The sequence below is a fragment of the Colletes gigas genome, unplaced genomic scaffold, assembly GCF_013123115.1.
Source record: "Colletes gigas isolate AHSC1104 unplaced genomic scaffold, ASM1312311v1 Colletes_gigas_Sc00015, whole genome shotgun sequence".
Lineage (NCBI taxonomy): Eukaryota > Metazoa > Arthropoda > Insecta > Hymenoptera > Colletidae > Colletes > Colletes gigas.
This window is the reverse complement of record NW_025106644.1, coordinates 3,013,804-3,041,307: the sequence shown is the minus strand read 5'-3', so window position 1 is coordinate 3,041,307 and position 27,504 is coordinate 3,013,804. Positions and strand designations below refer to the sequence as shown.

The window sequence follows — 27,504 nt, the reverse complement described above, 5'->3', positions numbered from 1 at the left end:
AAAGCAATAAAAAATATACGTATGTACATATTTTCAGGGCAAAAAGAAACATCTCTCCGAGTCAGCAACGTCGGTTGGAGTTGGGTAAACGTTCCGTTCAAGAATCATACGAGTCGTGCATTTGTTCCCGTCGGGACAGCTACAGGTATCTCTCGGGCCTCTCGTCGTTTCTTCGTCTCTCTTTCTCTCTTTCTCGCGCGGTATTAGCAATTCCAACTGGTCCAGTTTTTGCCCCTCGGTTCCGATACGCAAGAAGCTTTTTCGGTCGGGCTCGAATTTTACAACTCGGCCACGTAACCCTCTATAACGATTCCCGGCGCGATCTCGGCGGTGGTGACAATCTCGGAGACGTTTCTTCGTCCGCCGCTGGCCCGATCCTCTCCCCATGCGCCCTCTTTACCGTACTTCTCGGACATCCTCACCATCTCGTTGGGACTCCACTCGGGGGAGTCCCTGCGGCTACCACCGCTTCTGTAAACTACGTTCGACTCGCTACGGTACCCGGAACCTGGCAGTGGTGACGGTGAATAGCTGTCGTAGACAGGAGTGCGCTTCATCGATGCTCGCTGATGGCTGGTCTTCCTTAGCATCCCCTGTGAAGAAACAGTAATCAGCAAACTGCAAATATCCATGCGTTTATGGGAAATTTTAATTTTCAAACGACTATAAAATGTTAATACTTAATTATTACTTAATCTGCAAATATAGAAGAAACATGTAAGATATAAATTGTTGTAATAAGAATAAATGCATAAACGTGTGTATATTAGCTGTAATTCAACGCAGATTGGAAAACGTGACACTTTTTGGCGGCCATCTTGGATCACAATACTCTACGACTCGCCTGGAAGACGGCAACCATCTTGGATCGCAATATTCTACCTAAATTTTTATTTTAATGCCACTAGGGCAGAGAAAAATACAGCAGACCTCCTAAAGATACTTTATAAATATCAAAAATTTGTATAAAAACCGTTGTACAGTTCTATTTCATCGAAAAATACAGCAGACCTCTTTAAAATACTTTATACATATCAAAAATTTGTATAAAAACAGTTGTACAGTTCTATTTCATCGAAAAGAAGGTTAAGATGGAACTTGGGGTTTCTTAATATTCTTTTCGAACATTTCTCGATAAATAGAACCTTAAAATTCTTTTTATAAAAATTTCTGATATTTATAAAGTATCTTTAAGAGGTCTGCTGTATTTATTTCTACTTTTGTGGCGTTAAAATTGAAATTCGGATAGAATATTGTGATCCAAGATGGCCGCCGTCTTCCAGACGACTTGTATAACATTGTGATCCAAGATGGCCGCCTAAAGATACCACTTGACATCATCCAAGACGAATTACAACTAATCTCATTAAACTGCTGATGTTTATAAGAGAATTTTGATCATAAAATATAAGAAATTAAAATTTTTTCTAACCTGAAAGTTGAAAGGTGGGTCGTCGTCCTCGTGGCCCTCGTTGTTCCTTCGACCTATCATCTGCATTTCCTGAATCGGGTTTATACTGAAGCGAGAGAAAGACACGAGAGTAGAACAGTAAAATTTAATAACCAGATTGGCGCGTATGAAAAGTTTACAATCTCATAAGCGCCAACCTAACGCGAATTAACGTATGCGCGATCGAACCGATTAGCGGTGTTCCTGTTGACTCTGTCCTCGAACTCCCAATCGTTGCTACCGGTGTTCACGTTGCTTTTACTTCGACTCTCCGAGCTATAGTTGTCGGCGCTACGTATCGGGGGTGGTTGCGTCTGATTGAACGGAATGGGGGGAGGCGGTGCGTGTTTTCTAGAGCGTATCGACCCGGTGCTATCGTAATCATTCTGAAAACACAGACGATCATGTAAACAACAACACAAAAATACAAAAAGAGTGCAAGCCTTCAGGACCACCGATTTACTTCACTTTGCAAGAAGGGTACATTTTGACCCCCTGTTTGGTGAGGGTTCCATGTGTCCAAGAGAAGAAGCCACGACGTGTTTGCATCCCCACTCCTGTTGCAGTCCGCTGACTCACAGGGCATTGGTCGAAAACGGTGATGAAGATCAGTGACAGTCAATCAGCGGACTGCAGCAAGAGTGGGGATGTAAACACTGTGCCTTCTTCTCGTGGACACATGGACCACTATTTTTTGCACTTGAAGACTCCATCAATCCCTAAATTCAAGGTGCTTCAATTGCAAATATCTAAAAAATTGAGTCCACATGGTCCTCAACAACAGAGGAGAAAGATGTACCCCACTTGCACAGTTTGACGAAGGCCTTGCACTGTTGCAACGATGGAAACAGGAGGATTGGAGGTGAAATGGGGGTTCGTCGAACTTACTGAGCGAGGATTATGAGCGTTAGCAGATGGTACAGGACTACGGTTGCTCGAATGATGTTGAAACCCGGCGTTACCCATTCTGCTTCGGGACGTGTCTTCTGGTGGGCATCGTACCGAGATATTCGGGTCTCTGGAAAACGGAGTGTCGATCAGACTCTTTCCCTCGGCGCCTGAATGCGCCACTCGGTGTGGCGAGTTCGTCGTTTGAACCTCGACGTCTGAAAAATGCAGAGCAATCCGATTGGAGAGTGAGTTCTCTCCGGGGAACAGAACAGTCGCCACTCGGTTCAGGCAATCGAGACTTTCTCGTTAGTTTTTGTTCTCTCGACGCCCGACTATGCGTCTCCTGAGGACCCAGTCTGGTACTTTTCATCCAAAATGGCGATGGTAAATTGCTATTCTCCAGTTTTATAGAATTTTTAACGAAATAAGAACTCTAAGAGTCTCTTAACGGTATATGTACAATAGACATTTTTGAAAAAACGCTCGACGAGCCCAAAAAAAAGTACCGGTGGGCAATAAACTGCATCGTTTTCACACCTGGCAAACAGGTGTTAACTATCGTGCCTCGGTCCAAAAGTAATTAACGTCCGTAGTCAAGATCCCAGCTCTCGAGTACAAGTTTTTACAGTCTGTGTGCAGTTTCCTCTGCAAATTCAGTGTACAAAAAGTGAAAAACAACGACAGTAGTGAAAAATGAAGCTAGTTCATAGGTGTGATCGTCGTATGCATGGATGGAAGATTCAAAAATCTACAAAGCTCTTCTGCGTGTTATGACAATGGTACTATAGAAAAGAAAAAGAGTAGATGAAGGCTGTTGGGAAATGGAAAAAAAAAAATTTCTGGGGGTCCACGTATTTTTATAAACTGTTTGGAACAAGTCTGGAACTCAATTTCAAGATACCTCGCCTATAGTCTGTTAATAAAGTACCAGACTGGTCCTTGAAGAGGAACGCGATTGAACGAAACGAATATTGCAGTTAACCGGGCGAACGGAATTCCGATGAAAACGTATCGAGTCGTGCAGGACATGGAAATGCTACCGTTCAACGTGTCCTTCGTTTCGTTAGCATTTTCGTGTCCGCCATTTTGTGCAAATCGAGAGTTAGAAAGATAGGGGGAGCGATAAGTCGAGAATGTACGAAAAAAATGTATAAAAAAGGGGGGTTGCTCCGAGAATGTTGGCACCGATGGATCCTGGATGAAACATAACGTGATAGGCACCTCTGGTACGAGTGTTCCTGATGGCCCAAGGCACCGTTTGTCTCCGTAATGGCGCGTCCCAGGCCTCGTGCTCGTCGTCAGACGCCAACGACGACGCGGATCTGCGAGAACGTATTTCTCAGTTGACGCGAGAAGTCTCCGAAAGAGTTCTTAAGCGACTCTTACTTCGATAGAGACGGCACACAACGGAGAACGGAACAAAACGCTCGACACGATAAAAAATGCAACACAAGAAGCGCACGAGACAAGAACCAAGCAAACGAGATTCGTATATTTATTTTTCATTACGAACAAAATTACCGCGACAAGTTACCAAATGACGTCTACGCACGGCACGATGAGCTCAATGAAGGATGATATGCTACTGTTCAGGGGGTACGAGTATTCAACTAGGTACGATCACTCTCGTTTAAGCCCTTCTATCAAAAACAAGATACACCGCGATGCGAACTTACCCAAGACCTTCCGTTCCGCTAGTGCTCTTCATGTTGGAAAATGGTAACTCGAGATAAAAGTTGAAAGGTAACTTGTGCACTTGGGGTGGTCGCGTGTAGCCTAGGAAATCGAGCTTCGAGACATTCTGGTTGACTTTGTCCAGGGATGCGCGCTCACTCGTCGCGTCCAGACTTGCTACTATCGCTTGATTGAACAGATGCACCTGTTAAAACAGTTCCCTTCTTCAGTCAAGTGTCTTTAAACGTAAATAGAGGGGACTTCCAGGTTTTAGGATCACTCACTTGCTGCGAGAACTGCACGAGGTCTTGATAGCGGGCTGCACGGTAGCGTAGGAGGACTTGGAACATGCTCTTCGACCTCCATTTGCTGCTGTAGAACTTCATCATGTCCATCGTCTCCGGATCCATCTGACTCTTCCCCATCATCGGCCCCATTTCCTTCCTCACCGTGTGGCCCCTGTACGCTGTTCACGAAAGCATCTGTCATAGAATTGTCAGGACACGGTCGAACGAAAGGCAGAAGAAGAATAGGTTTTTGGGACTACCCGGACTCGTCAAAAATCAAATCGTTCTCTGATCGCGCCTCGACGGCCCTACCTTTCTGTATCATTATCGCCGCCTCGTCCTCCGACATATCCACCGTGTCCTTCTTCTTTATAGACGCTTTCTTCACTGAAACAATACCCGTTAAATTCCCCGTAATGGAACAAAGCACGAGCCTCTCGAAAAACAGGTAAAAACCGACGCGAAAAAACAGGAATCGGCTCGCACACCCAGGGTCGATCGATCTACCTACCGATATCCTTCTTCACCGTCGTCGTGATCTTCGACGCCATGTTCTTCCGCGCCAGGAACGCCCTCATCATGCACTGGACCTTCACGATCTTCTTCACCTGGGTCTCGTACAGCCTCGACAAGTATTCTTCGTTGTAATACTTAAGGAAGACCTTGGTCTTCCCGATCATCCAACCCTCCATCTTCAATCTGATGAGCAACAAACGGCAGTTGTCCTTGGTGATCTCGACGTTCTCGTCGAAGTCGAACGCCAGGAACTGGTACCTAAGAAAAGTCGCGAGAATCAAAGCTAATTACTACCAAATTACAGGCAAATCACCTTCGAAGGAATTCTTGGAACGATATCCTGCAAGGGTAGCCGCGTTGCCTAGCTTTGGCAGTGTCCAGAATCGCCAGAGCCCTGATCTGCTGTCTGACTACGTCCCGGTAGAAGCCTCGGGGCGCCCCCTCGAGATCTGATCTCAAACATCTGACGAAGTGGACCCCCCCGCTTCCACCAGTTGAAAGATTCTTGAGAATTTCAAGACTGGTGGACTTAAAGGTAGCTGCACACGTTCTCATCTTCCTTGTCTGGGAGTATTGTCCTCTGGATGCAGTGTTGAACTTCTGCTCACAGAAACAAATAACCCCCACTGTGAAAGGCAATTGCTACCAAGACAAATCCTAAAAGAAACTCGAGAAAGTCTCACCCTTGGTTTGGAGGTCTCCTGCATCAACGCGCCCCATTTCCCCTTACTGGTCTTCTTCTCCGCGATTTTTGGATGGTCCACGACTATAGTCAAGTTCCCAGACTTGGTCAACTTGTTCGTGAACATTTCCTTCATGGTTTCTAAGCTCGATAGTCTCAGAGTCTCGACCATCTCCGGCGGGACAAAGTCCCGGTTCTTCTCGGCGATCTCGCTGGCGTCGTAGACCAGCTTGCCCGTGTAATGAGCGACGGTAAATTCGTGAGAACTCACCGGTTTCACGTAGAGATTGTCCGACTGTTGCTCTATCTTCGTCAGAACGTACTGATAATCCATGGCGTGTTTGGAAGCGTCGTCTATCACGCTGAACAGTCCTCTGCTCTTGCTCAGCAGCTGATCGATCGCGTCCTTGTTGTCGTAAAAGTGTAAACGTTGCACCGGTATGTCCTCCTCTTCTTGTTCTTGCTACGAAAGAGGATCGTTCGTGACTTGCTCATGGAACTCGTTTCTCAAGACTCACCATCTCCCACGCGAATATCCTCTGGTTGTAATAGCACTGCATCTGTTCGTTCATGGTGTTCACTATCAGCTGCTCGAGCCGGTTCACCGCGAAGCACTCGAATCCGAAAAGATCCATCACGTTGATGGCGTACTTGTCGCCGCTGAAAGGCAGACGCATCTTAATTAAGCCGGCTCGCGGACCCTCGATTCCGTCTCGAAACTCACAATAAAGCACGCGTAACCGTAAACTTATGATTGATAGTGTTCACTATCCAGTCGACCAGCCGCTGGTAGATCGTATTGGCCAGCACGTCCCTTGCCTCCTTCGCCTCCTCCAAGCTGTGCTTCTTCCGTACAACGCTCCCTTTGACAATCACGCAGTAATTCACCAGGGCCCAGACGAACTTCTTCTCGTCCAGTTCCAGAAGTTTCGCCGCTGAGAAGGTTAGCAATTTAGTAAACAACACGTCGTCAGGGTTTATCAGAGCTATTGCGATTCAAAGTACACCAGGATACATAAAAAATATGATGACCAAATTAGTTTTTCTAGGTCTAGGGAAGTCCCGTTACCTCTGTTGGCCGCCTCGTTGTTGTCCATGTCGGCTTCCCCGTTGTTGCCCTCGACGAATCGTATCTCGCCCAGCGTGAGGATCGCGGCCAACACCTTCCATATGGTCTCGCAGTACTCCTCCATCTCCAGCACCCGTAGATTTTCCATCAGCTCCTCGAACTTGACCACGTTCCCCCGCGGATCGTTCCTCACTTTGAACGACCGTTTCCGTTCCGTTCCTTTGTCGCTGATCCTCAGATACCTCATCCTCCTGCCCGGCGGCAGATCGTACTGCTTCAATTTGCTCGTGGAGTCGAGGCCGTCGTAGAAGTAGTAGAACACGTGAAAATTCGATTGATTTCTGTCGGAGGGGGGGAACGCATTATGGTGACTACCGCGTCCAATCGATAAACAGCGCGATTAAAGCGAGCCGCCGCTCGTAACGCGACTCTGGAATCTAATTTGCAGGCAAATTGCCGGTTTCTGGTAGCGCGGAACGATCGTCAGGCGTTCGATATCGCAACGGTTACGAGCAACGGACTCTTAATGGGATCTTAACCTGTCGCGGGTAGAAACGCGCCATTTTTCCAGCTGATACAGCCAGAATATGCCGCCGGAAGCCTTCCCGGACGAGCCGTACGTGGTCTGGATCTCCAGGATGCACCTGGTCGAGTTGGGATTCAGCGGTGTGGCCGCGTTGCTGAACGCGTGGACCACCTTTATGGCACGGAACAGTCTCGCCCCGGTGTCCTGCAAGCTCTAAAACCACATCTCATGAAACACTCTACTTATTTCGTGTTCCCTTTGCAACGATTAATTACTTTTCCCAGGTACATGAGATGTCGAACGAGGTGCATCATGTTCGTGGTCTTCCCCGAGTTGCTCTCGCCAGCTAAGAGGATGTGCTGAGGCTCCTCGTTGTGCAACACGTCCTGATAGGCACTGTCCGCCACGGAGTATATGTGAGGCGCGTTGTCCGATCGCGATTTGCACTGATACTTGGTGTGATACTGCAAGGAACGTTAGCTTTATTTTAGCAAATATCAATCTTTGAAGATACTCACGTCACATCCGTAAATGTCCTGCTGTTCGTTGGGATTCAAGATCAACAGTATGTCGCCAACGAAGCTGTGGTAGTATCCCTGGCGCAGTCTCTCGTGGAGCTCGTCCAAAATGGTGTCCTCTGTCAACGTCTCCAGCGCCGCCACGTCCTCCATGAACATGGGCTCCAGGGGATCGGTTTGATGAACCTCGAGAAAAGCAAATTATGTGCGTTTAACCTAGCAGTTGCAACGCAGCTAGTTGGAAACGTTACCTTCAGGAAATTCTTTCGAACTATCACTTCCGCTCGCCTGTCCTGTTTGCCTTTCGGGCAGGCGTCCATCATTAGCACCTTGATCTCCTTCGCCAGCTGAAACCCATCGTTATCAGTACCTTCACGGCTCTCCTAATCTTCAACAAACATTGTATTACCAAGAATTCGCTGTCGGGCAGCTCCGATAAAAAGGGGTGTTCGAAGATTTCCGCCATGAACGGTCTGTTCTCCGGGTTCTTCTCCAGGCACCTGAGACCAAAGCAATTGAGGTTAGTACATTTTCTATTATAATTTATATGTTTTAGTGTGTATTCGATAGACGTACTCAGCGATGAAGTCGTTGAAGGTTTGCGTCCAGTTGGAGGGCCTGTACAAATTGGGGGGCGGATTGCGAACGATTTGGAAGAGCGCCCTGGTGGGGTGCATGTCTTGAAACGGTGGTTTCCCGTCCGCCAGCTCGATGGCGGTGATTCCAATCGCCCATACGTCCGCTCGACTTCCGTAGCCGCTGTCGGAAGCGTTCCCTTTGCTGATGGCGACTTCCGGCGCCATCCAGCACGGCGATCCCACGCAGGTGTACCGTTTGCCCATCTCGCCTTGTATCATCCTCGACAGACCGAAGTCAACCAGCTTCACTTCCCCCTCTCTGGTCAGCATGATGTTGCTGCCGCGTATGTCGCGGTGGATCACGTTGTTCTCGTGCAGATGTATCACTGCCTGAGGAACAGAGCCACTCCGTTGCTATTAAACTGAAGATCTTCATGCAAACTCATAGAATTAACGAAACGGGGGCTTTGTAAAAGGGGATTCCAAGTGCTCGAAGTGCTGAAATCACCTATAAACGCATGAATATCCCCAGTGCAACATGGTCCGTTGCAATTTCTTGTCGCCCACCGAAAGAGGATCGAGTCAGATCCTTTCTTCTTCGCGCGTTTCCCCGGCCGGTAGAGACACCGGGTGCCCCGTTCTTCGCGAGCATTTATTTCGCGTGTAATTTGCCGGCATTAAACGTCAACGTGGTCTGATTTACCGCACGAGCAACCGTGGACGAATCGCTACTGGGCCCATGGAACACGTACCAACGCGAACAAGAAGGACTCCGGGGGGAGATGAAGAAGGGGTTGCGTGTATTTTACGAGAATGGACGGTGGAACGGGCGAAGAAAGAGAAGAGGATCGTGGTGGAGCGGGAACGGCGAACGCAAGAAGCACCGTGCGTGCGCGTGTACTCGAAAAGTGGACTCTGCGCAATGATTTAGCGACAAACTGCTCGACGCGTAAATTTCGAAGCTCGTCGGCTTGGGAACGAATCGGGGACGGCACGAAACCGTGGAGGAGAATGGCGCTCGTAATGTTCGACGTTAACTCGTTTGCGTCCGTTCGAAGGCATAAGATGGTACACTCACGTCGCCAAATTGTTTCCTATTAAATCCCCCCTCCCCCAAGCTACTTTTACTTCTTCCCTTCGACGTAATTGCCGTTTACGAAAGAAATAGTAACGGTAATGATGCAAATGGGTCAGAGGATCTGTACGATCTCCGCGATCTGCGTTCGTAACGTAATAGGTTAGATCGTAGGAAAAGTCGATTCGCGATTTATCGATGGATCTCTGAAGGTGGATTCGAGGTGCGAGTAATACGAGGCGTGTGGAACGGGACGGTTATGAAACTTGTGAGAGGGGACCAACGGGGGCGATTTTCATGGGGGCATGAGGCTGGAATGGGACTTCCCGGGTTTGAACAGGTCTAGAACCCCGGATTAAGCTGATGTTCTTTTATATCTGGGATGGTATTTTGAAGGGTAGTCTGGGGCAGAGGATTTTGGCGAAGTTGGTGGGCCCATTCTGGCTAAATTCACTCATCTCAACTCCTTGTTGGGCCCCTGGGACTCTGTATTAGATACAGGGTGAGAAAGAGTGAGTAGTAGGGGTCAACAGAAGATTTGAAGGTGAACGTCCTTATAGGGAACTTTATTTAGAGTCATATATTGAATTTGGGGCAGTTGGAGGGTCAGTTGGATGCTTGAAGCAACACTCATTGTAGGATTTTCGAGTAATTCAATGTAATTTTTAACTGGATTTGCAAATTTTGCACTGAAACATCATACTGGTATAGATGATTATAAGTTCTGATGGATTCAATTGACCCTTGGATTCTACTTGCAGCAAAGTTTTGGTTATGTAAATGTCTTTATATGCAACTTTACTTGGGGTCAAATACTGAATTTGGGGTTTATACTTTATACTGAGCTGTATACTGACTTTTTACTGGGGCTCTATACTGAGTTAGAGGCTAAGTTAATAGATAAGTTCTAATAGACTCAACTGACCCTAGAATTCTATTATACATGGAGCAAAATTTTGGTTGTGTAAATGTTCTTATATGCAACTTTACTTAGAATCATATACTGTGTGTGATATAGTCACATAGTGAATTAGATATGAGTTATATGCTTGAAGCAACACTCACTGTAAGATTTTCAACTAATTCAATGTAATTTTTAACTGGATTTGCAAATTTTGCACTGAAACAACATACTAATGTAGATGATTATAAGTTCTAATAAACTCAACTGACTCTTGGACTCTATAATACCTACAGCAAAGTGTTGGTTATGTAAATGTCCTTGTATGCAACTTTACTTTAGGACATATATTGAATTTGGGGCTTATACTTTATACTGAGCTGTATACTGGCTTTTTACTGGGGCTTTATACTGAGTTAGAGGGTGAGTTAATAGATAAGTAATTAATACACTCAACTGACCCTTGAATTCTAGTTGAAGCAAAGTTTTGGTTATGTAAATGTCCTTATATGCAACTTTACTTAGAATCATATACTGAATTTGAAGCAGTTAGAGAGTGAGGTAATAGATAAGTTCTAATAGACTCAATTGACCCTTGAATTCTACTTGTAGCAAAGTTTTGGTTATATAAACATCCTTATATGCAACTTTATTTGAGGTCATATACTGAATTTAGAGTTTCTACTTTATATTGAGCTTTATACTAGCTTTGTACTGAGGCTTTATACTGAGTTAAAGACTGAGTTAATAGATGAGTTCTAATAGACTCAATTAACCCTTGAATTCTACTTGCAGCAAAGTTTTGATTATATAAACATCCTTACATGCAACTTTACTTGGAATCATATACTGAATTTGAAGCAGTTAGAGAGTTAGGTAATAGATAAGTTCTAATAGACTCAATTGACCCTTGAATTCTACTTGCAGCAAAGTTTTGGTTATATAAACATCCTTATATGCAACTTTATTTGAGGTCATATACTGAATTTAGAGTTTCTACTTTATATTGAGCTTTATACTAGCTTTGTACTGAGGCTTTATACTGAGTTAAAGACTGAGTTAATAGATGAGTTCTAATAGACTCAATTAACCCTTGAATTCTACTTGCAGCAAAGTTTTGATTATATAAACATCCTTACATGCAACTTTACTTGGAATCATATACTGAATTTGAAGCAGTTAGAGAGTGAGGTAATAGATAAGTTCTAATAGACTCAATTGACCCTTGAATTCTACTTGTAGCAAAGTTTTGGTTATATAAACATCCTTATATGCAACTTTATTTGAGGTCATATACTGAATTTAGAATTTATACTTTATATTGAGCTTTATACTAGCTTTGTACTGAGGCTTTATACTGAGTTAAAGACTGAGTTAATAGATGAGTTCTAATAGACTCAATTAACCCTTGAATTCTACTTGCAGCAAAGTTTTGATTATATAAACATCCTTACATGCAACTTTACTTGGAATCATATACTGAATTTGAAGCAGTTAGAGAGTGAGGTAATAGATAAGTTCTAATAGACTCAATTGACCCTTGAATTCTACTTGCAGCAAAGTTTTGGTTATATAAACATCCTTATATGCAACTTTATTTGAGGTCATATACTGAATTTAGAGTTTATACTTTATATTGAGCTTTATACTAGCTTTGTACTGAGGCTTTATACTGAGTTAAAGACTGAGTTAATAGATGAGTTCTAATAGACTCAATTAACCCTTGAATTCTACTTGCAGCAAAGTTTTGATTATATAAACATCCTTACATGCAACTTTACTTGTAATCATATACTGAATTTATAGCAGTTAGTGGGTCAATTAATAAATTCTAATAGACTCAACTAACAGTGCCCTTGGATTCCACTAGCAGCAGAGGTTTGGTCATACAATTACTCAACCATATAACACTTTGTACAATATAAATTCAGTCTCCTAATATTCATAGTGTTATTAGTTTGATATTTCTCAACACTGGACCCCGAGCACATTTACAAAAACGAACATTGTTGCAGGCAAACGTTTCGAAAGCAGCGTGGAATCGCAGAGAATTTCCCCCCGGATCCTGGAATCCCCGTGCTCGATCGCCAGTCGTTGCGTCAAATTGTACAGCGGTTCGCTTTCGTTCTTTACAATTTGTCGTGCGCGGTTTCTCGTACGATAAATCATAGCGTGCAACGGGCCCTAAAACGGGGTTGGTCCGAGTGCCATTTATCTCGCAACCGGGGGCCTTGAGCGACGTTAAATCGCGAACCTTCGAAACCCGAGGCGGTAAGGCGAAGCCTACGGTGTGCTGTAAAAATACGTCTAAGGTCGTCAGCATCTGGCGAAACCGTACTAGGCATAAACAGATTAGCAAGATCGTCGATAAATGCAATAAAAAAGAAAAGCATCGACCGCGGGAGCAAACCGCCACGCTAGGAACACGGATTTAATAGCGACGCGTATCGTAGCCTCTACCGTTCGATGCCATTTGACAGTTACATCGATCCGATCTCCCCCGTCGCGCGTCGATCGAAAGTCGATAGGTTGATAGGTGTTGCAAGTACCCGTGGTACAGTCGACTGTAGAAAGTATCCACGGTGGATCGAGGTATCAGGTTCAGGGGATTCCCACGCCACCAGGGGGGGGAGATAATTAGCTGAATCCATTTTATCGATTTTACGGCGGCCTTTCTCGGTGTTTTTGCCCGCCAGGGGGAATACGATCGCGGCGAACGGAAGCTGGGCCGCGCACGACTCGAACCGGAAACCCTCGTTCTACCCTCGGCGATCAGGTTCGCGGCCGCTTGACGCTTAAATGACACCCGTCGTCCGTGGACGTTTCCTTTAATTGTTTCCCCTCCGTTCCGTTTCCATTACGCGGTTTGCTCCGCGACGGTATTACGGCAGATTGTGTTCAGCGGCGACGGGGAACGGAATTGCAGAAACATCATCGTCGTCGTGACCCGAGCGAAATTATACACGGAGGACGGGAAACGTTCCCTCGAACAATTCGTTCCCTTTCGTCCGCCAGGGTGGGCGAGAGTCCGGCGCGGTTTTGTCCGCGACTGTAACGCCGGGGCTTCACTTGGACGTGGAGAGACGCAGGCACCGCGCCTCGGAGGAGAACGGGACGGAAGTCTCCGGCGCTCTTGATCCTCCGGGTTGCGAACGCGGAGAGATGGCGGACCGCGGAGAAGGGCGAACGAGCGGGCAGCCTTTCATTTGCGAGCAGGTTAATTAGCGAGCCATCTCGCCTGTCTTATTTGTAATTTATACGCGGCAGAATGCTGCTCCATTGACGCGCGATCCTTCGACTTATACGATTTTTCGCGCACGATCGGCAAAATGTCGGCCACATTACCTCTCTCACTCTTTTCGTCTATCTTGCGCAACAGTGCATCGCTTTTACTCTTTTATGGTCCACAGTTTCGCGCCAAGACTCCTACTTCTAAGCTCAACATTTCATAAACAACAAATTGTTGACAAAAGTTTCTAAAGTTGGGACTTCCCCTGCGATTAGCAGACCCAGTGGAGCAACGAGGCATAAGTGATTTAATTATTCTCTAATAATAATGCTAATAATTGCCACGTCAAATCGCGCGTGAGCCTCGTCAGAGCGTTTCTTATTGCACACACACAGAGTCAGATTAATTAACGACTAGGATCGGTCTACGTTAGCTCGTATTATCTCCACTCGATGCCCGAGCCGGTAATCCAAGCCTAATCGATTTTAATTTAATATATAGTCCGTGTTTTCTCCGAAGCACCTGCCATATTAATTGCACGCTCTCCCTATTGCGCTGGACGTTACTGCGCTCTTTGCCCTCCATTTTGCATTTCATCGTGAACCAGAGGTGCAATTCCACCCATCAAGATCGAAATTGCTCGAACGAAGTTTCGCTCGTGTTCGATGCAACAGTGTTGCAACAGTGTTGCCTTGGTAAGTTTAGCAGTTTCGATGATCGGTACGAGGTGTATGAGGTATGAAAAGGGAAGATGAATCTAATTTTCGAAAATTTACCTTGATCACTTCCTTCAGGATATAACCTATATGCTCCTCGCGCAGTTTCTTGTCCATGGACACGAGGCCCCGCACGAGGTCCATCACTGGTCCTCCATCGCAAAGCTGTAAATCACAAAATGAAGACGATTACGTGTTCGTTCTTCGCCGGAGTAAGTGGCTTCTATATTACAAGCATATTGCAGTAGTTCAGGAAGGCAATCTTCGATTTGCATCGCCGCTTCGTACGTCGCGGATAGTCGTACGCGAAATTGCGGAAGCAATTTAGATCGACTATTCCGGGACGGGATTTCATTTTCCGCCGTGATTTTATGTAATTGTTCGCTTTGTCCTATTCCTGGCGTGTACTCTACTCTGTAAAAGCTGTGGACGAAGGAAACGGAGGGGTCTGCGATCGTAATTACCGTCCCCCAGGTTCCTACGGTGGACTTCCGGCGACGTGGGTTACTTCTTGATATTGTTTTCGATCGTTTCTCGTGAAATGGAACTGTATAACTATTTTTGCAAGAATTTTTGATGTTTCTAAAGTGTTTTTGAGAGATTTTGTATGTTTATTTTTACCCTCGTGGCGTTAAAATTGAAATTTAGAGAGAATATTGTGATCCTAGATGGCCGCCGTTCTTCGAGGCGAGTTGGAGAATATTGTAATTCAAGATGACCGCCGAAAATTGCTATGTGATGTCTTTCAGGGCGAATTGAATAGAATTGTAGATAATATGACTACATAATGGGCAAATTTATCTCTCAAAACACAAATGTAAGAGATAATTAACGTAACAGGTTACAGAAATGAACACAAGAGGAAGTGAGATAGAAAATTAACTTGGAGAGACATTTCTGGCCATATATTTTCGGTAAAGAATTTTTTTCTCGAAAACGCGTAGAAATTCGGGGATATATCTATTCACCAATAATAATTGCAATTATCCCCCACAACCAAAAATAATTTTTTCATAACGATTCGAAATTTTTTAATTTTCTCGAAAAATTTGCCCTCTACTCGAATTTTTTTCTCGAAAATGGGTAGGATTTCGGGGGTATATCTATTCACCAATAATTATTATAATCGACCCGTGGAACCAGGAATAATTTTTTTAGAATTTTTTGAAATTTTTTAATTTTGTCGAAAAATTTCATACCTTCTCGAATTTTTTTCTCGAAAGTGAGTAGGATTTCGAAGGTGTGTCTATTGACCAAAAATGATTGTAATTGACCCCTGCAACTGAAAATAATTTTTCCAGAATGATTTGGAATTTTGTTTTTTCGTCGAGAAAAGGCACCTGTCTCCTGTCGATTTTTCTTTAAAATCAGTTTTTGATTTTTAATAAGTTTGTTTGACGCTCTACAGAAATATTGTCTAATACTTTTTTGTACGTATTCATGAGCTCTATTACAGAAATAAATTTCATTGAAATATATTGACTATTATAGGAGTTATGGTCGTTTGAAAATTAGGCCATTTTTATAGGGTTCCTTTCATTTTACGGGGTTAAGGAACAACTTTTCCAACATTCTTAAAATTTCTAAATATTCTTCATCAAAATACGCGTCGTTTGCCTTTTTAAACGTTAAAATCCTCCAATCCGTTCAGGAGTTATGATTTTTTAAATATTTGCATGAAATATTTAGGAAACATTTCTGGCCTCAGATTATATTTTCGGTAAAGAATTTTTTTCTCGAAAATGCATAGGATTTTAGAGGTATGTCTATTCACCAATAATGATTGTAATTGTCCCCCATATCCAAAAATAATTTTTTCAGAACGATTCGAAATTTTTTAATTTCGTCGAAAAATTTGCACCCTACTTGAATTTTTTTCTCAAAAATGGGTAAGATTTCGAGGGTATATCTATTCACCAATAATGATTGTAATCCATCCCTGGAACCAAAAATAATTTTTTTAGAATCATTTGAAATTTCTTAATTTTGTCGAAAAATTTGCACACTTTTCGAATTTTTTTCTCGAAAATGCGTAGAATTTCGGGGGTATGTCTATTCACCAATAATGATTGTAATTGTCTCCCATAACCAAAAATAATTTTTTTAGAACGATATGAAATTTTTTTTTTCATCAACTTTAGGCACCTGTCTCCTGTCGATTTTTCTTTAAAATCAGTTTTTGATTTTTAATAAGTTTGTTTGACGCTCTACAGAAATATTGTTTAATACTTTTTTGTAGGTACCCATGAGCTCTATTGCAGAAATAAATTTCATTGAAATATATTCAGTATTATAGGAGTTATGGTTGTTTGAAAATTTCCCAACTTTTATGGGGTTTTTCTCACTTTAAGGGGTTAAAGACGAACTTTTTCAACTTTTTTGGAATTTCTACATATTCTCCGCCAAAATACGCGTTGTTTGCCTTTTGAAACATTAAAATCCTCCAATCCGTTCAGAAGTTACAATTTTTTAAACATTTGCATGAAATTTCAAGGAACCAATATTGACACATTTTCAGTAATGAATTTTTTTCTCGAAAACACTTAAAAATTCAGGGGTACTCCTTCCCACAAATAACAATTCTAATAAACCCCCACATCCAAAAATAATTTTTTCAGAATGATTAAAAATTTTTCAAATTTCACCGCACCGATCCCCTTTCGATCTATCTCAAAAATCAATTTTTAATTTTTAATAACTCAATTCGAAGCTCTACGAAACCGTCGTTTAACACTTTTGTGTAACTACCCACGAGCTCCACTTCGCAAATAAATTTCAACGAACTACACTCCCCTCCATTTTAGTAAAGCAAACAAATAATCGTACGATTTCAATCAATTTGATTGTGAGTGCATTTTAGGTTTCGTGATCGATGGATGTGGATGGAAGCACACCCGAGCTTTAAGCGGATTGGCCGAGCACGCGATGCACGGCAGTCGGATGCGTTCTCGTCGCGGCACGAAAAGTTCCCCTAACCGCTTGGCTGTGTACGTGCCCGTAAAATTCGTCCGCGATACGATATGAAATACCATCGGTCATAAATCTTAGCCACATTGTCGTTGCGTGTCGTTCCTCTTTTCCAGCTCGCTCCCAGCCCCCGTCCCTTTCTCCTCGTCGAGCATCCGCGAACGTTTACCGAGCTTTTTACCGCGGCTGATTGACTCGCAAAACCGTTGTTATTTCCTTCGATGCTTGTACCCGGCCACCTATTTCACATCTGTTTTTTGCTCATCCGCCATCTTTGCTCGTATAGTTGCGCCGCGAGCGTCTATATAATCTTCGGGAAACGAACGATCCGGCGTAACTTTCCTTCAAACGTTTCGTTTCGAGATTCTTTGTCACAATCCCACATTTAAAGCAGGTGTCATGGCGTCCACGTTGCTCGGGTAATCCCCTTTCGGTCCCCCCCCCCAAGTCGTAGCCATTTTAGTTTCTGAATTTTTGGCGAGGGCACATCAATCTCTCGAGCAGTAAATTGCGAAGTAACAATTGATGTCCGTGGTATCGTGGTTTATGGACGACGGTGCCTCCATATTTTACCTCAGTAGACAGACTTAATGATTTTTAAACGGATAGGTCGTAAAGGACCCGACCTCTTCGATCGCCAGACTCTTATTTCCGAAGCCATTTGCAGATTGTTTGTTCAACACCCTCCGCGAGTGTTGAGCTACGCGCAGTCTCTGTAATCAAACCGTCCGCTAATCAGACACGTCCAGTAATTAGTTACTGGCTCTGTAACCTCCAACGTGGATACTTTCTCTCGTACAGTGCGTTCATTCTTCTCAGAAGACACGTGTGATTTTTAAACGCTTCTAATCTCTATGGTTTCGGGGGAAGTTTGGGGAGTCCCAGCCTATCGAGGTTAGAAATGGCGACTCGGGGGGTTGAATTGCACGACCGTCGAAGGTCGTACGTGCACGCGTACAGCGTTAAATCGAATATCGACGCTTTGGTTAAGATAAGTAATAAGATTTCGTGCGCACCGCGGAGGTCCACCCGTAAATTAGGGTCGCGACGTGCCGGGGCTCACCTGCGTACACGAACGAGTTTAATGATTGTTTAATGGCCGCGCGTGTCGTAAATTATCCGTGTATTCGACCGTCTCAAATGCTTGAAATTGCCTCCAGGTCCTGGCATGGTTACGTACAGCAACTCTTCCCTCGACGCTGCCTTCCTTTTTCTCTTTTTTCCCCCCCTTCTTTCTCCTCGTCCTCCCCCATCCCCGTTCCTCCTCCAGCTTCACCCTTCATGTTCCGTGTCTGTTCTCGGTCTCCGGGCTTTTCTTTTTTCCTCGGGAGAATTACGATGTTAAAGGAGCCACGGATACACCGTCGACGTCGATAGGCGTCCCGACGCGGCATTCGACATAAATAACGAGGACGACCATCGCGACAATAAACTTTGCGATCCAAACGAGAATCAAAGTGGCTCTAATAAGCTCTAACAATGAGTACATCGACGAGTTTTAGGGTCCCTACCTCCATGACGAACCATATTTGATCGTACTCCGTCTTCTTTCCGGACCTCCTGCGGTAAATCCCGTAAAACTCCGGCAAATTCGGATGGGTGGCCAGGTCACGTAGGACTTTGTACTCCTCGATGATCAACGACTGCGATTCCGGAGTCAGTTTCTGCACCTTCACCGCGACCTTCTTGTTCCCTGCAAGAGGAAACAGCGAGGGACAGCGGGCTCCAAACTTTTTAGCTCTAATTGCTTTTTTCAAACTCACCGGCTTGCTGGTCGATGGCCTCGTAGACGTCTCCGCATACGCCAGAGCCTATGCACTCTCTGAGAAGATACCGTTTTCCAGGATCCTGGACACTGTCGAGCCTCTGGAGGGTGGTTCTTCGATCACGATCATCGTACTCGTCCTCGTCGCCCCTGCTCCTGCTACGTCTGTCGTGCTCCCTACCGCCTCTCTTGCCGTACCCGTAGTCGTTCATCCTCAGGATCACCTGAACGCTGAACAGAGTCGTTCCAAACAGAGGTGGAACACAATTAACCCCCGAGTGGAATAATTTGCTTCAAGTTAAAATAATCGAGCTGATATCGAGGGTCCGTGTAGAGCGATTTTCCAAGCGAGCGACGAGTTCCCATGAGACGGATTCGGGAATCGGGGAATAAACGGTCCCGATCGAGTCGTCGCCGCGCGTAGAGCGAAAAAACCTGGAATTCCGGGTGGAAGACGCACGACAAAAAGTTCATTAATTTCGTTCTCGTTTCCGAGCCGTGGTGCTCGTCGATGGAGCGGGACACGAAGGCACGAAGAGGTCGTCGCGCAACCTCTTCACGCTCACGGGGGAACCGCAGGGTCCGCGCCTCTTTCCATCTGTTCGACCGACGACGAGAAGGTCGGGAATGACTCTTCGAAGAGGACGCTCTACCGGATTTTTTTACGAGAGGCCAGGTTCGGCCGGTCGAGGGCTTCACGGCGCATCGGCACAAAGGTGAGCGCTAATTATATTCTTTCTCGAGTGCCGCGTGAACGAGTGATAATCGCTAATTAGTAGCTAGCTTTCAGAAAGCTTCGACGAGGGAAGCCTAAAGCCGCGGAAGGATATCGCGTGGTCGACTCGAGATCGACTCCTACTCCACCACCCCCACCTCCTCGTTGGGTAAACCGTAAACCGTAAACCGTAATCCGGATGTGGAGCTGTTTTTCCCCGACATTTTCCGCGCCTAGAAACATCCTCTGTACGGTGGAACGCGTATGTACGGTTGCATCGACGCCCGGCACGGGGTCAGCAAGCCCGCGACGGAACTTGCGGGATTTCCGTGGACTTCAATTTCTAAGCTGCGCGAGGCAGCCATCTCGGGATTCGAGGCCGAGGGAACAATCGTTTGTCGACGATCTAAATAGTTCGGGTCTCGATCAACGTTCTAGCCGTCTACAATTACGGTTTTTTACGGCTTCTTCGTCTGAACACCTGGGTGGCACATCGGGCCCAGTTCTTGGGCCTTTGACACGTCGCCATACGCGATCCCACTTGCATTTGTACGTTGCAATGGTGATTTGCAAATGGAACGTGTCTTGTTTCTTATGAATCTTTTATGTTTATTTATTATTTTTTTTTAATGTCGACTGGGGCCAAGTGATCCTCAATTACGAAATTGATGGACAGGTATGATGTAGATAGTATAGAACAATGATAGTGGGAGCAATGAGGGACTTCGGTGGTCGACAAGTATTGTTATTAATTTATTCATAAGAATCAAGCTCAATTCATAAGAAACAAGCTTTTTTCATTTCTAGGGAATCGTTATTGTAGTCCATGAATACAAGTGGAAGTAATTGTGACATCCCCATTTTCTTATTTTATATTTTCTTATAGAGAGACACTTATGTGTTTAGGTTTCTAAAATTGCTAATTTCATCTATTTAGAATGTTATAAATCCCTCAAAAATCAACAGTTGATAGCTAGGTTTCTAAAATTGCTAATATCAGTTATATAGGAAGTTACAAATAACCTAAAAAATCAATGGCAATTGATACCTAAATAATAGAAAAATTTCCTTATTTGAATCTAGCAACACTTATGTGCCTAAGCTTCTAAAACTGATAATTTCACTTATTTAGAATGTTATAAATCCTATAAAAATTAACACTTGGTATCTAGATTTCTAAAATTGATAATTTCACTTATATAAAACGTTATAAATCCCACAAAAGTGACTAATTGGTATCTAGGTTTCTAACATTGCTAATACTACTTATATAGAACATTATAAATCCCTCAAGAATGACTAATTGGTATCTAGCTTTCTAAAAATGCTAATTTTACTTATATAGAACATTATAAATCCCTCAAAAATTAACAATTGGTATGTAGGTCTCTAAAACTGATAATTTCACCTATTTAGAATGTTATAAATTCCACAAAAATTAACAATTGGTATCTAGGTTTCTAAAATTGCTAATGCCACTCATATAGGACCTTGTAAATAACCTCAAAAATTAATGGCAATTGGTACCTAAATAATACAAGGATTTTCATATTTGAACTTAGCAACACTTATGTGTCTAGGCTTCTAACATTGCTAATTCTACTTATATAGAACATTATAAATCCCTCAAGAATGACTAATTGGTATCTAGCTTTCTAAAAATGCTAATTTTACTTATATAGAACATTATAAATCCCTCAAAAATTAACAATTGGTATGTAGGTCTCTAAAACTGATAATTTCACCTATTTAGAATGTTATAAATTCCACAAAAATTAACAATTGGTATCTAGGTTTCTAAAATTGCTAATGTCACTCATATGGGACCTTATAAATAACCTCAAAAATTAATGGCAATTGGTACCTAAATAATACAAGGATTTTCATATTTGAACTTAGCAACACTTATGTGTCTAGGCTTCTAACATTGCTAATTCTACTTATATAGAACATTATAAATCCCTCAAGAATGACTAGTTGGTATCTAGCTTTCTAAAATTGCTAATTTTACTTATATAGAACATTATAAATCCCTCAAAACTTAACAATTGGTATGTAGGTCTCTAAAACTGATAATTTCACCTATTTAGAATGTTATAAATTCCACAAAAATTAACAATTGGTATCTAGGTTTCTAAAATTGCTAATGCCACTCATATAGGACCTTGTAAATAACCTCAAAAATTAATGACAATTGGCACCTAAATAATACAAGGATTTTCATATTTGAACTTAGCAACACTTATGTGTCTAGGCTTCTAACATTGCTAATTCTACTTATATAGAACATTATTAATCCCTCAAGAATGACTAGTTGGTATCTAGCTTTCTAAAATTGCTAATTTTACTTATATAGAACATTATAAATCCCTCAAGAATTAACAATTGGTATGTAGGTCTCTAAAACTGATAATTTCACTTATTTAGAATGTTATAAATGCCACAAAAATTAACAATTGGTATCTAGGTTTCTAAAATTGCTAATGCCACTCATATAGGACCTTGTAAATAACCTCAAAAATTAATGACAATTGGCACCTAAATAATACAAGGATTTTCATATTTGAACTTAGCAACACTTATGTGTCTAGGCTTCTAACATTGCTAATTCTACTTATATAGAACATTATAAATCCCTCAAGAATGACTAATTGGTATCTAGCTTTCTAAAAATGCTAATTTTACTTATATAGAACATTATAAATCCCTCAAAAATTAACAATTGGTATGTAGGTCTCTAAAACTGATAATTTCACCTATTTAGAATGTTATAAATTCCACAAAAATTAACAATTGGTATCTAGGTTTCTAAAATTGCTAATGCCACTCATATAGGACCTTGTAAATAACCTCAAAAATTAATGGCAATTGGTACCTAAATAATACAAGGATTTTCATATTTGAACTTAGCAACACTTATGTGTCTAGGCTTCTAACATTGCTAATTCTACTTATATAGAACATTATTAATCCCTCAAGAATGACTAGTTGGTATCTAGCTTTCTAAAATTGCTAATTTTACTTATATAGAACATTAAAAATAACCTCAAAAATTACTAATTGGTATTTAAATAATAAACAAATTTCCTTATTCGAACCTAGCAACAGTTATGTGTCTAAGCTTCTAAAATTGATAATTTCACCCATCTAAAGCGTTGTAAATCCCCCCCAAAATTAATAATTACTATCTAAATAACAGAACTTCTATGTTGAAATGAACACATTACTATTTAACATCGATATCACCTCCATTTTGTAATCACAGCATAATATACATAATTTTACAAAAAAAAAAACTATTTCGCAGTTGAAATGAAGCTCATACACATCGAAACCTCTCTTTTTGTATTAATTAACAACAATTGGTATCTAACTAATAGAACATCTAACTCAAACAAATATATTAACATCTACGTTAGTTCCAGTTTGCTATATAATATGCACGATTAATAACGAATAAAACTATATTTTACAGGTGAAATGGGGCCAATACACGTCCGGACCGATCGATTTGTAGCAGCTTTCCCGTTCCCGAAAACGGAGGGAATCTTTTAGCGCTTGTCTGGCAGCTTTTCTTCCGTTGTTCGTGCCTTGGAACTTGTAGGGCTGCGGAAACGCTGCAGGGTACTACATATCCCATTTATCGGATCCCACGGATTGCGTAAGGGTATTTAATGGGTTACGCGAGTTCGTGGGTGACGGGTGGCACGCTCAGCCGCTTTGCACCTCCGCGGTTCCGTCTTCGTAGACGACGGTGGACCCCCTGCTTTTCTTTTCTGGCCGTTTATCGCGTGCGGGGGGCAGTTGATAAGCTTCATCGACGCGACGGCGCTCGGCGATATCCACCGTTATTGGATCATTAGCCCCCGTAGCGCGTAATCCTTCGCGCGATCTTATCGATCAGCGTGGCAACGATTGCCCGTTGCCTTCTGGGCCCGCTTTCCGCCGCGAGGTTTCCCGCAAAATCCGCGCAGCTCTGCGAAAAAGGTAAGAGGGGCGAGAAATGAGAGGATCCGCGTCGTTAGCCAATTCATTTATTCCCGGTGGGTCGGCGCTCGTCCGGCATAATCCGTCGATTTGTCGGCGCGACGTGTCCCGTGTAATGCTGCTTCCTGCCGCTTCTTGCCGCTTGTAATCGAAGATGGAAAGGGAAAGGGAGAAAGGGCGAAAAGAGAGAGGAGGAGGGCGACGCGTCGGTGACTATATGTGAACGAACGTACGCAAGAAACCCGGGTTGATCCGCGGACGTACGCACGGTGGCTACGGTTCTACCTCAGTTTTCTCAGTCGTCTCGCGACCCCCTACCCCCTTCGCGTTCTCCGTTCCTTTTCCTCGTCGCGGTCGTGCAGGTTTATCGGTACGACAGGGCGTTAAATTATTGATGCCCGACCGCGCGTCGCGGGAAGAAAGAGAGACGGGTCCCCGTGATTTCAGAAAAAGCTTTCCGTGCCACTCGGTCCATCGGTTCTTTCTCCTTCCAGTCTTTGTGCAGCGAACCACGCTCTTTAAAAGGGAAGATGCGTGGGGGAGGAAGGTAGGGGGGGGGGGGGACGTAACGCCCGTTGTGGGAAAGTTTCGCGGCTCGAAAAATCGGTCCTCCTCGTTCCTGAGGGCCTAGTCCTGCCGCGCCCTCCCTTCGCTCCCGATAAGACTAAGCGAAGCGAAACGAAAGAGGGGCGGGCTCGGGGAAGCTGTGGGAAAGTTGATATTCGTCGGCCGTGTCGGGGGTCCCCCGCTACACCCGGAATGTTAGCACCGCGAATCCCTGGGAAGACGGCCGCGCAACGGTAGTGGCGGCCGGACGGAGGAAAATAAAAAGAGTCGCGTAGGCCCCGAAAACGATCGGCAGGCCGACCGGTTCGGCCCGTTTGAAAAGGGTTCGACACTCGGTTCGCCCCGGAAAGTACCGGTAAACTCGGTGACAAGTGGCCTTCGGTCGGTTCGTTTCCGTGAAAAACCGCTAATCGAATTGGCCGCCATCTTCCGTTAAAAAGTGGTACCAAGTTCCCGTTTCTTGCGCCCCCCTATATCTCTTTCTCGAACCTTTTACAGATTCGAGGATCGATCCATTCGGCAGATAACGCACTCTGGGATACCGTGGCGGAGGTGTCGGGTTGTTCTCGCGATCGAAAAATCGGCTCGTACGTCGGCCGGTCGTACGTTATTTCCGTCAGGGGGTTAATCGATACCGGGAATCTCGCCGCTGTGTTCTTCTTCCCCGAAGCTCATGCAACATTTAACTTTTCGCTATATTCCTCCCCTCCTCCTTCCCCCTCTCACCCTCGCCCCGTCGAGCGTCTCTCTTTCCGTACCACAATGTAATCTTCTGTTTTTCTCTGTCCTGGGGATCCTCGTTCACGTTGGAAATACCGATACGTCGCGCGTCCGTCTTCGTCGTTCTTGCCGCGGCCCGAAGTTGGCTCGAGACGACACCTGCCTGGATTTACCTCCGATGGACGCTCCGTTCCCTCTGTATTTACGGGTTTCTCTCTTTTTACCCGGGCAAAACATCCTGAAACACATGTTCCGGCACCTCCGAGACGCGCACCGTGGAACGTAAAGCACCGTACATACACCACCTCTTCTCTCCCGCCGTTCTTCTCCGGCTCCTCTTCGTCGCACTCTCTCCCGTTAAAACACGCCGTATCGTGATGATCGTAAGGCGCAGGAATTCCTCTAAATAAGATTTTCCACACGTATCCGCGGTGAATTAATCGCGAGCACCGGGCGGTTCGTAGGCGGATGTAGACGCGGCAGAGGGCTCGTATAAGATCTAGGCGACGGACGAAACGAAGGGGTTTTGCGGAAGGTGCAAAACACTTACCCGTAAGGGACAAGTAACGGGTTCTTGGGTGCTCTTAGGTTGGCTCGCGATGAAACTCACCTCTAATTAAAACGTCTGGCAGGTTGTGCAGGCCCTGCGGCGTCCACCCTCGCAGTGTTCGCAATGCTCGTGTGCCGGAGTAAGAGCCGAGCTCTACGACGCTCGTGTAGGGCGGTGTAGTCACGATTGCGTCGAGGGGGTGCCACTGGGGTGGGGTGCTTGGCTTCCATGATCCAATAACGCCGACTTAATGAACTAACTGCTAACTCGCAAGCCTGTTAGCTCATTGATTTCGTCCCCGAGATCGTCGTCCAGCCCCAACACACCCTCTCTTTGTCTTCGCGGATCTATCTTCTCCCCTTCATCGCAGTTTCTCGCTTTTCTGGATACTTGTCACCAAATAATAGACTTCTAGACCGGTCCAAGGTTCGCCAATGGCTCGTTGCAATTTGGAGGAGCTATAGTTGAACATACTTGGACGTGTTGCGAATCACGATCTAACGGAAATAATTAATGTTCAGGTTGGAGAGTAGCTGTAAAAAGCGTCGCGTCGTGCTCCCGCTTCTAATCTCGTTGGACGGATCGATGCGCCTTGAAAAAGATCTCTCGAGGGTCGCGCGATAAATTAATGCGCTTTATCGCGGCTTCTTCAGGGTCGTCCTGGCTGGCGTAGTTGTCAAAGGGAGCCGCGGTTAATGCGAATACGCGTCGTACCGCGACCCCGCGCCGACATCCTCTTTTTTCAACGCGGTTTCCTCGGAGTTTCGCCTTCGACACCGCTCGGATCGGCCTCGGTGCTTCTCATCTTGAAATTTCTCTTATGAGACGATTTCTTTCTATATTTAGAATACTTAGAATACAGAGATTTGGTGGTTAATGATTTGCAAAATGAAAGACTTGTGTATAGGGGTAGGTTCCATAAGTCAACAAGAGTTACTGTCTTTTTCCATAACTTGAAAAGTATGTTTATTAAAATAAGTAATTGATTCAGGTATTGCACATTGATATTACATTGAGGTGGTTAATTATTTGTAAAACAAAGGTCCAATACGGGGCAGGTTCCAAGAATCAACAAGAGAAACTGTCTTTTTCCATAATCTAAAAAGTATGTTTATTAAAACAAGCAATTGAGGTATGTTGATAGTACACTGAGGTGGTTAATTATTTGTAAAATGAAAGACTAGTGTATAGGGGTAGGTTCCATGAATCAACAAGAGTTACTGTTTTTTTCCACAACTTGAAAAGTATGTTTATTAAAATAAGTAATTGATTCAAGTATTGCACGTTGATATTACATTGAGATGGTTAATCATTTGTAAAACAAAGGTCCAATACGGGGCAGGTTCCAAGAATCAACAAGAGAAACTGTCTTTTTCCATAATCTAAAAAGTATGTTTATTAAAACAAGCAATTGAGGTATGTTGATAGTACACTGAGGTGGTTAATTATTTGTAAAATGAAAGACTAGTGTATAGGGGTAGGTTCCATGAATCAACAAGAGTTACTGTCTTTCTCCACAACTTGAAAAGTATGTTTATCAAAATAAGTAATTGATTCAGGTATTGCACATTGATATTACATTGAGATGGTTAATTATTTGTAAAACAAAGGTCCAATACGGGGCAGGTTCCAAGAATCAACAAGAGAAACTGTCTTTTTCCATAATCTAAAAAGTATGTTTATTAAAACAAGCATTTGAGGTATGTTGATAGTACACGGAGGTGGTTAATTATTTGTAAAATGAAAGACTAGTGTATAGGGGTAGGTTCCATGAATCAACAAGAGTTACTGTCTTTCTCCACAACTTGAAAAGTATGTTTATCAAAATAAGTAATTGATTCAGGTATTGCACATTGATATTACATTGAGATGGTTAATTATTTGTAAAACAAAGGTCCAATACGGGGCAGGTTCCAAGAATCAACAAGAGAAACTGTCTTTTTCCATAATCTAAAAAGTATGTTTATTAAAACAAGCATTTGAGGTATGTTGATAGTACACGGAGGTGGTTAATTATTTGTAAAATGAAAGACTAGTGTATAGGGGTAGGTTCCATGAATCAACAAGAGTTACTGTCTTTTTCCACAACTTGAAAAGTATGTTTATCAAAATAAGTAATTG

The 27,504-nt window shown here is 43.7% G+C and overlaps 1 protein-coding gene across 5 annotated transcripts; it reads right to left on the bottom strand.

Moving 5' to 3' along the window:
* Positions 1-271: 271 nt before the first annotated feature.
* Positions 272-25,505, bottom strand: LOC122399834 (neither inactivation nor afterpotential protein C). 5 transcript variants are annotated; one of them, XM_043400835.1, is made up of 24 exons: positions 25,444-25,505; positions 18,843-19,075; positions 18,591-18,772; positions 14,173-14,277; positions 8,190-8,581; positions 8,023-8,113; positions 7,865-7,960; positions 7,614-7,799; positions 7,371-7,559; positions 7,109-7,308; positions 6,570-6,910; positions 6,225-6,435; positions 6,019-6,160; positions 5,502-5,963; positions 5,132-5,418; positions 4,814-5,076; positions 4,615-4,689; positions 4,300-4,481; positions 4,018-4,220; positions 3,563-3,663; positions 2,339-2,556; positions 1,640-1,836; positions 1,433-1,517; positions 272-593 (listed from the first exon to the last, which is right to left on the bottom strand). In XM_043400835.1, exons 2-24 carry the CDS (start codon positions 19,054-19,056, stop codon positions 279-281), a joined length of 4,737 nt encoding a protein of 1,578 aa, XP_043256770.1. In that variant the 5' UTR covers positions 19,057-19,075; positions 25,444-25,505; the 3' UTR covers positions 272-278. The 5 variants fall into 5 exon arrangements, 3 of the variants coding, with proteins under 3 accessions (XP_043256770.1, XP_043256772.1, XP_043256771.1); XM_043400837.1 differs by lacking the exon at positions 3,563-3,663 and having other exon boundaries at positions 2,339-2,468; XM_043400836.1 differs by lacking the exon at positions 4,615-4,689.
* Between the last annotated feature and the right edge of the window lie 1,999 nt (positions 25,506-27,504).